Source organism: Clytia hemisphaerica, unplaced genomic scaffold (genome assembly GCF_902728285.1).
Source record: "Clytia hemisphaerica strain Z4C2 unplaced genomic scaffold, Clytia hemisphaerica genome assembly, whole genome shotgun sequence".
NCBI classification, from domain to species: Eukaryota; Metazoa; Cnidaria; class Hydrozoa; order Leptothecata; family Clytiidae; genus Clytia; species Clytia hemisphaerica.
The window spans coordinates 6992-16511 of NW_027103631.1; the positions used below are offsets into that span (position 1 = coordinate 6992).

The 9520-nt window shown below is 35.9% G+C and overlaps 1 protein-coding gene across 1 annotated transcript; it reads right to left on the bottom strand.

Moving 5' to 3' along the window:
• Window positions 1-683: 683 nt before the first annotated feature.
• LOC136802597 (uncharacterized) lies at window positions 684-7360 on the bottom strand. Its single transcript, XM_067059351.1, has 8 exons — window positions 6639-7360; window positions 5288-5799; window positions 4676-4781; window positions 4226-4353; window positions 3213-3922; window positions 2407-2496; window positions 1975-2179; window positions 684-1798 (listed from the first exon to the last, which is right to left on the bottom strand). The coding sequence occupies exons 1-8, from the start codon at window positions 7309-7311 to the stop codon at window positions 857-859; spliced, it is 3366 nt and encodes a 1121-aa protein (XP_066915452.1). The 5' UTR covers window positions 7312-7360; the 3' UTR covers window positions 684-856.
• Between the last annotated feature and the right edge of the window lie 2160 nt (window positions 7361-9520).

Consider the following 9520-nt stretch of genomic DNA (forward strand, 5'->3'; position numbering starts at 1 on the left):
CCGCTGGGTTTTTTTCGAAATTAACCCTATTGGATTTGGAATTTAGAATGTATTAGAAAAGATAAACCCAGAAATATAATAGTATAAAAAATATGAGCTAAGGTCAAGTGAAAACGGCTTTTATTTATTCGCTGCCTCCTGATGTTCTGCTGCTGCCCGTATACATTCTTTCCGATATCCCCGTTTGCGTCCAATATTTGATGTGTCGACCCGCCCGCCGCTGCTCATGTTCCAGATGAGCCTCGAATGAGTTTTAGCTCTTATGTTTTATGATACCCACCATTTACCCGTTGGGGAAATCCTGAACCTGCCTAGGATTGAATGGGTGCGTAAGGTGAAAAAACTGCACTCTGAGTGGGAATCTGGTGAAACTTGCAAAGTATAGCATGGCCGCATACCCCGTGGCTAATTTTACCCAATTTATCTTTCCGTTTGTTAAACGTAGATCACAAAATCAGCCATTTTTACAGATGGGTAGAACGGTTAATTTTTTCTCTATCAATTAAAACCAAAAAGCAAAATACATAACTAAATAACATGTTCTTTGATGATATTCACATAGCGAAAAATATGCTAAAACCTGCAAAACATCAGTGAGTTAAACAACTAAAGAATTGTCATTTAAAAGAGATCGTTTGGGCACCTCCTTTATCGATTACTTTTATCTTAAAGAGCAAGCCTCACTCTTCTTTATACGGGCACAATTTTTTTAACTTTTGAAAATGCTCTAACTTAGAATTATCTAACCTATGGCAGGAAAACAAAATCAGTTTTATTAAAAATTACAACGAACGGCCGAAAGAAACAGGTCCTAAAAGAACGACATAAACGAACGACAAAAGAGCAAATAAAAATACTAAGCAAGTTTGAGTTCATTGGCATCTAGTGCAGATGTTACTTCGATCGTGTAAATTTGACCACGCTCACTAACATGTTGTATCGAAATTTCATCTTCTTCCCTGCAAAAATCAGTCACATACGCAACGTACCACCCACCACGCCAACCAAGATTTGCGACAGCATCTTTTTCCCACAAGACCTTGACTTTAGTCCCAACTTGAAAAAACCTTTCGTATGGGTTACACTCTTCATCTTCCGCACCCTCTTCACAAGAAAAGTCTTCGGCATTGGTCCGAATTTCCGGCGAGATGTAAGCTTTTAAAAACAGCTCAAGCGGTAAAAAGATTTCTTCCAAATCTGTACCCTCTAACTTTTTTAGCATTGATTTCTCGAAGCCTGTTTGAAATTTTCTCACGGTTAGGGTGTCCTGAAACCGAATCAAGAGCAATCGCTTTTCTTGCAGAACAACCTCTTTTGCGATGTCTATAACTTTCATGAGGTATTGAACTTCGTTTCTTGAAATGTAATCTTCCTTACCGTGTATTTTGAGATAGCATCTCATTGCGAGCTCGTCTTTCGTTCCCATCGTTGATAGACCATGTTGTTTTAAAATATGACGAAGATCTGCTACTGGAACATCAGAAGCGATCTTGTAGAGAGTTGTCGGTAGATCCTTCAAACGTCTTGGAATATACTGGGGCAGAGTCTCGTCTTTCAGCAACGCTTTCACTAGTTCATGCTTCTTCAAGTTCTTGTATGCAATTTTTTCCATCTTGCACTTTTCCTCCAAGACACATCTCTTTTCTTTATAAAGCGCATGTTTACGATACCTCTCCTGCTCAATTCCATCTTCAATCGTCGTCTTCAATTTTTCGTTCTTTTCTCCGATAGCATGCTTAAACTCATTCGGCGTTACACAGCAAATCAATGAGAGTGTTTGAAGGACGTCTTCGGGGATCTATGAAATGTAATGATATACAAAAATAGGACGTTTTTGAATATGCACAAACTTAATAGTATTTGGTATTCTGTTTCAGAGGTAAAATATCTAAAGTATTCGAGGGTAATTTTCTGAAAGAATTTGAACCTTTAAAAATAATCTCAAACGCAATAATATATATGGGAATGGCTTACTTCTTCAGTTATACGTAAAACGGTGTCCAATATTTTCGTTGGTAGGAATAGTTCAGGCAAAATTGAGAGGTCTTTGATAGCCTTGATCACTTCCTTTGTCCTCTCGATAGAGAGATAATGCAATTCCTCTGTCTCGAACCATCGCAAGAAATCTGGAATAGGTTGGGGCTGAAATCGGTCCAATTTTCCATCCTGGTCACTTTCTCTGAGAAAAGACAAAGATTGAAGAATCATAATCACAACATAAGCTAATTTTTAAGTGCCGACAAATTAGAGGAAAATCACCGGTTGCAGAGACTCATTCAATAATGGTAATTTTAGCATCATTTCTATCATCTATACATTTTAACAGTGCACTTTTTAGTTATGAAATAAAATTATGAGATTAGCGTAAAATTCCCAAGAATATAGTTTATTTCGCTTCTATCTTACCTATAAACCACACAACTATATTTATCCATCCAGTTTGTTCTTGGTTGACTTGGTTGACTGCTGGTTAAATATTTATAATCGTCGATGTATCTAAAGTGAGAGGATAGTAAACGATCAGTAATATTCCGACGAAAATCGTACCGGGTATGTGCGAGCGTAGCCTGTACCAAACCCGCACATCGGATCGATTAAAAAAAAATCTTTTCGTGTAAGAGTTTGTTACGTCGAGTAGATTTTCTTGTGTTTCAAGAAAACCTAAAGACGGCTTCCTGTAACAATAAATAGGAGGAGAGCCTTTGAGATTCATTTAAATATGTGTAAGCTTTTATTGTTAATGGCAAAGGTTTTTCAAAATCATGTTGCACACGAAATCTCACTCAACTTAACAAACCCTACTTTCCGTCAGCTACATCGAAATAGTAGGGTTTGGTACTAGCTTGTGCAAGCGATAAGTGCCCCTTTTTAAAACCGTTAAGTCTCTCTAGTGGTTATAAAAAACCAATCTATTCCAAAATTTCACTAGAACCCCAGAAACTCTTTGTCTAAAGCATCACAATTTTTAAAATTTGGAGCAAATGTTTGGGAAAAAATCTTCGTAGGGGTTATTTTTCATTTTTGACTCGAACATGCCTGTCAACTCGCAAACCTAGTACCTCCCTCCTGGGTTATATTCCTTATAATAATGTTTACCATTTTGCTAAAGGATACAGCAACTATGATATCCCAATTGAGATGAAGTTTATGTTATTAAACATTTACATTTCTCGGAGAGAACAAATGGTATTACAAACGACAAACACGTATACCTTCGTTCTGTACTTCCATTGGCATTCCAAGTGAGCGTCATAGCAGTGTTTAATGGGACGTCTTTAGGCATGTAACTCCAATCGCATTCCGCTTTTCCTTCTTCTGACAAAAGTAAAAACTGTCTCAATTTCTCTTCGTCGTCAAATACATATTCCTCGTCCTTAATGCCACGAAACGTGGAAATTGGATGGTCAGAATATTTTCCCTGAGAAATACAATTTACAACTTCTGTTGCCATGGCTTCCATATTGGCTTTGTGCTTTTCATCGCCGACTTTGAAATTTTGATGGACGGTTTTTGTGTCAAAAGGGCCATGTGCATATAAACATAAGTTTTCCTTTGTATGCACTCTTTCTACAAAGTTCATTTTGCTGTTGTATTCAGCAAACGAAAGCTGGGCTACGGAATCCAAATTGAAATAATTCAATAAGCGCACGAGCAGCATTCTAACAAGCCAACTGCTTGGTGCCTCTCCTGGCCCATTATCTACAATGAACGAAAAATTTGGTTTCAACCTATCAGTGAAAGTGCTTCTGAATTTACTGTCCAATCCTGGATTTTCCATCAGCTTGAAGATCTCATTGAATCGTCGAAATGTGTTATCTGACTCAAAATAGCTTATGTTGATAAATGTACAGGCCTTGCCACCACGCGTAATCGTAGTTTGGTTCCGTTTTTCACTGCCAACATCAACTTCAATAGTTTCATGCTAAGAAAACGAAAATAAAAACAGTGAAATTTGAACAATTTGTTAAACTACAAATGAAAGTGAGAACTAGCTTTAAGTGGTAGGCCTCCTATTTATTTCATAAAATCACGTCAATGGGCCTCCTTCTAAATTTTTATGAAACATTCCTGTATCGTCATCCATTTTAACGGACAATTTTTAAAACCCAGCAAAAACACGCCAAACCACACCTATCACTAACTTGAATACTAAAACGTCCATTACGATTTCAAAGTCAGGAAAGTACTCAAACGAAAATCTTGGAAAAAGTTAATTAATCATTACCTCTTTTGTTTCAAGAAATAAATGTGTCATTGGTGTCACTGCATATGTTTTGCTCTGGTCCCAATCATGATCGGGTGCATTGATCTTCCTCCAACTTTTGCCTGGCTTTTGTACCGGGGTAATATCACCTTTGATAGATAAAAACGATGTGCTTTGAATTAATGCTACAGAATTACACCCCTGTGCCACAGCCCAAAAGTCCAATGGATCCCCAAGCCAATAGAAAGACGGGTTATGTTTTTTCTAGAATTCACTAAATTTGTCCCAAAAGCAAAATTCGCCAAACTTAAACTTAAAAACTTCTGCTCGCGAAAGTTTCTGCTCACGAAAGTTTCTGCTTTTAAAGTAGAAAGTAGAGTGTATCCTTATTAAGAGTTTCCCCACCCCCTCCCCAACTCCAAGTCGAACAATAATTTCCGCTGTTGAAAATAAAAGACAAAAAGTAATTACCATATACTAATGCTTTTGCATCTTTTGAGTCTATCATCGTCTCTTTTACATTAGAGTTGGCAAGAAACAGTTTTACGTTGGATGCAGACCAATGGAGGTTCAAAACCTACATGATTACAATAGAAGTAATGATATAAATTAACTTAGCGATATACATACATTTTCTTATGGGCCCTTTCTACGCTGGCCCTTATTGGCGTTATTTTGATGATAGCGTAATAAGGGCCATTGAATTTAAAGCCTGTAGGGCTTCAAAAGAAAATGAAGCCAGTTAATATCCTAAAAAAGTCGCACACCAACGTACGGGGAGCGTGGCTTTCACACAAATGCCGTATTGAAAATATAATCTACCGCTAGATTTTGAAAAATCGAGAATCGAAAGCAAAGAAAACCACCAGTTTCAATCCGTCGTACAAAATTTTAGCAGAAAGTTAAAGCTTCACTTTTACAAGCCTGAAACGTTAAAGTGGAGGTGACGAAGATTTTGTCCGATAAGGTACATGTCTTTAACGCCTGACCGAAAAATAACGAAGCGACAAGTCAATGTATAATTTTTAAAGAAACCTAAAAAGAAATGTGAGGTGACAAACTCCAAACAAAGCACAAGCCAACCTTTCTTGAATTTGCTCTCGGAGGTCTTTTTAGGGAGATATCTGCATTTATTCCTCTGCCGTGATGGTGCTGTATTGCTGCTCTGCTATTTTCCCGGTAATTCATAGTGTAATTGTAGCATGTAGATAAACTAACTTTAAAGTGGGATGGCGCGTGCATCAAGATGCATTCCCTTGCTTGGTGCATAAAGAGATTGTTTTTTTCTGCACGAAATAGAGTTGAGGTTGTTAACCTAGGATGCGATTCCATACCACCTGCTTCAAAAACTCTTTCCAAAATAGAAGTTAGCTCTGGAAACGTTTCGATAGAGAGCTCGCGTCCTCTGTTTTCGAAAGGTAAGCAATACATGTCTTTCAACTTCATTGTAAGAATGAGATTTCTCAGTTTAGCAAGTTGCTTAGTTGTCATATCATTTCTCACTAGATGCGATGTGATCTTGAGGTTCTTGTATTCTTCGACGCGGAAATGATGCTGATGTTTATTTCTTGAAATAGCAGTTGGGTTTTTGATGCCTATAATAAAATAAAATTCCAAGGAAATGATGACAATAAAACCAACAATCGAGGGACAAACATCTTCAAATTAAAAATGGTCCATATAAACTGAACAACTAGTATTGGTACACTTAACAGTACTTAAATGTACGCTATCACAAGTACTTTTGGCACAGGGAACAGGGATTTGCAACGGGGGATTTTTCTTAACCTTTCCAGCCCGAAAGACGTATCTAATACGTTTTGAAAGATCATTTTACCATCCTCACCACTTGCGATTCAAGAGAAAAATCTGCTATTTTTTGTATCTGAGAACCAACGATACCATGGTTAATACCTTAAACCCACTCAATTTTCAGTTTAAAAAAATGTTGCGTTTTAGAAAAGTTAGAGCCATTATACGGGGTTATTAACACACGGTACTCTGAACCTGACGTCAGCAGAATTAAAAAAAAACTTCATCCGTGCAGGGGAGAAAAATGTTGTTTCTTGAGTAAGGAAATAATAAAATATGCGTTAAACTATCGCCTTTAAGGGTATCCTGTATCATAGAGTGTGTGAAAGTTTTAGAGTAGTGCTTTAGTACTCTATTTCTTTTCAAATTAATCTTCAATCAATACCTTAAGGGAACTAATTTTCGCGGGAACTAATTTTTAATTCCGCAAAATGTAGTTTTTTATAAAAATTTCAAATACCCCTAGGAAAAGGAAAGAATTTTGCCGAAAAGTGGGTGTCAAGCGCTAAAATTAGTTCCGCGAAATGTGATAATTTGAGACCTTCTCACCATGAAAATTAGTTCCGCGAAAATTAGTACCCGCAGAAATTAGTTCCCTTAAGGTAGCAGAAAAACATAATACCTTGAAGTTTTGCGGTGAATCTGGCACTTGTTGCTGTAGCAAACAAAGATTTTACAATATCTTTGTCAGTTTTCGACGTTAGCATTTCCAAAGAATCATTGTAAATACTTCCCAGTTTTGATTTGATTTGTTCATTAACCAGAACGTCAACGGGTAGCGCTTTTTGAAATTGCTCCACGACCTTTCCAATACTTGATGTTTTTGGGAAAACGGTAAAGGCGTGTCCGTACATGTAAAAGATAATAATCTCAATTCCGTTATCGCGAAACCGCTCTTGTAGTTCATAAGATCCCATTCTTTTACTTGTACTTTCCTCTTGGCGATGATTAGCGACGGCTTTTTGATAAATTTCGACTAGATCTTGAACGGCAAAAACGGAACTTGTTCTTTTCATATGTTCCAATACAGCTGTGCATCCAACAATTGATCTTTGCCTTTTGGAATCACAAGAACGTAATATTCGTTCTAAATGAGCAAGTGCTGAAGAAAATGATTCTGACGCTTCTGGTGGAACTGGAAATTTTGTGACTGTGACACCATCCTGATTTTCAATTTCACGACTTTGTCTCGATATTTTTCTGCTTGCGTTTGTCATGTAACATCTTCCTCTTTTGTAAAAAAAATCGTCACAAAATGATTTGAAAGGTATGTCAAACGGTCCACCAATATCCATTTTTTTTAATTATTTTAATATTAGTTACAATTTCGCTTCATGATTGCGTTTCACTGAAAAACAAGATAAATCAAAATATTAGAAATAGATAATCGAAATATAGAAACATTCTTAAATTTTGATTCTAAAAATTTTTCAAGAGCTGGATTTCCTATTCACTAAACATGTTTTTTTTTTCTGATCAAAGATTCAATTCATTGACTTAACTTTAACCAGATCGATCAACACACTATTTCTGTACAAAAGTCACCTTGACCTCCCCCACCCTAAAAATAACAATAGAGAAGAAAACGTCAAGCTTTTAGCAATTACAGCAAAAGGATTTGAAAATAATGCCTGCTTTTTACAAACTATCCATAACAACGAGAAAAATAACCTTAAAAACTTAAAAAAGGAAAATTTATAAATGAATCATATCGTGTAAAAACAACCCTTTAAGCAGGTTCAATCGAAAAGTCTGACTTTATTTGTTTGACCAATGTCTCGATGACGCTATCTTCAATGGGAAAGACTTTTATTCCTTCAGCCCTAATATTTCCGCCTTCTTCTTCTGTCTTTTCATCGTACAGTATACTTTGGCTTTTATTACTCTCCACTGATTCGAGTGCTTTCTCTAGGTTATTTTGGCTTAATTTTAAAGCAGTCAAGTCTTTTTGGGTTTTATCTTCTATGGTCGTTTGTGATTTTGAAGAATGTTCTTTCCCCTTTAATCTTCTGTTCCTTTCCATTAAGGCATCATTTAAAATTTTCATCTTATCAACCCATTTTAAAACACCAGCAGATGGTGGGGATCCTTTTACCTTGTTTAGTAATAATTGCGATTTTGTGAATGTCCAGGCAACATCGATAATACCATAAACAACTGTTATATTTGTTATTTTCTCCTTATTTTGAAGAAAAATTTTATTATGGTTGATAAAATTGTTGAAAAATATCAATCGGTCTTTTTCCATTCCAAGAGTCTGTTCTATTTGGCTATCTGTAAAAAGTTTTATCTGGCTTTCTTTCTCAAAACTCTTTTTCTTTTCCTTGTCTTGGTCCTGGTCCTGGTCCTGGTCATCTGGTATTTCGATCACAACTTTCTTTTTTACGACAAGGTTATTCGGCGGGAGACGGGTATTCTGGTCACATTCAAAAGATATAGTCTGAATGTTGTTTATTGATTCTGCGACCTGGTTAATGGAGTAGATTGCTTCTTGTTTATTCGATATAGGTAATCTTCTTTTAGAAAAACGTATGTTGGTCAAGGAAAACTTTTTTCCAATATACTTTCTTAAATCAGATAATTTCGTTTTTGGGTCTAAAAAAACCTTTCTCATTTCTTGGGATGGATGGGTTTTCAATAAGAAAAGTTTTGTGTCTGTCGCACAAGAAAGAATTATACTGAGTACTTTCCCTTCTGCCGCGCGTGAACACTTAAGCAATTTTTCTTGAGTTTTTTTCAGTCCGATACTTTTATAAAGAAATGTAAAGTCAGGAATATCGTGCAAATTCTCCGTAATAAATTGTCTCGAATGTTCTAACGTCATATCATCTGTTAATTGCAATGTTACGCGTGCCATGTATTCATTTTGATACGTGAACAATATTAATTCGCACATCTCTAAAACGATAAATTAAAAATACATACCGATAACATTCTCATTTACTTTACCAATCTCAATCAAATTTTCATACGAAATACCTTATCGGGGAAAACTTCGTCGGGGAAAAGTGACGAAATTTCGGCCAAGTGACGAAAATTTTCCCCGTCCTTAATGCGTTTACCAAAACCAGCAAGTGACGAATATTTTTCCCCGACGAAAATTTTCCCCGACGAAGTTTTCCCCGATAAGGTATTTCGCAAAATTTTGGAAAATTTAATCAAAGAACGTCAAAAAATCCCCTTAAAGGATTTTCCTTAAAAAATAATTTCATTTTATATTTTAACACAAGATTGAAATGTTTTTTTCTTTAAGAATAGAATTAATCTAATCTAATAATAAGCATAGTGAGCACAAAAAATATCAAATATATATAAAGAAGCATATAAGAAATGTAAACTTGGTGTTCAGAAGCAGACATGAAACATCCTCCATGTGGATATTTTCTCATTTGAAACATCACAAAACAACGAAATTCTCACTTTTTGTTGTAAAAAGAAAACTTTTTCAATCTATTTCGACTAGATCATGGTCATTCTCGCTTTCGATATTTGATTGATTATCGG

Coding starts and splice junctions, on each gene's coding strand:
- LOC136802597 (XM_067059351.1), bottom strand. CDS start 7,311: ATGGATATTGGTGGACCGTTTGACATACCTTTCAAATCATTTTGTGAC. Junction 2,497..3,212: donor AATGGAAGTACAGAACGAAG/GTATACGTGTTT, acceptor CTCTCACTTTAG/ATACATCGACGATTATAAAT. Junction 2,180..2,406: donor TATAGTTGTGTGGTTTATAG/GTAAGATAGAAG, acceptor GTCTTTTCTCAG/AGAAAGTGACCAGGATGGAA.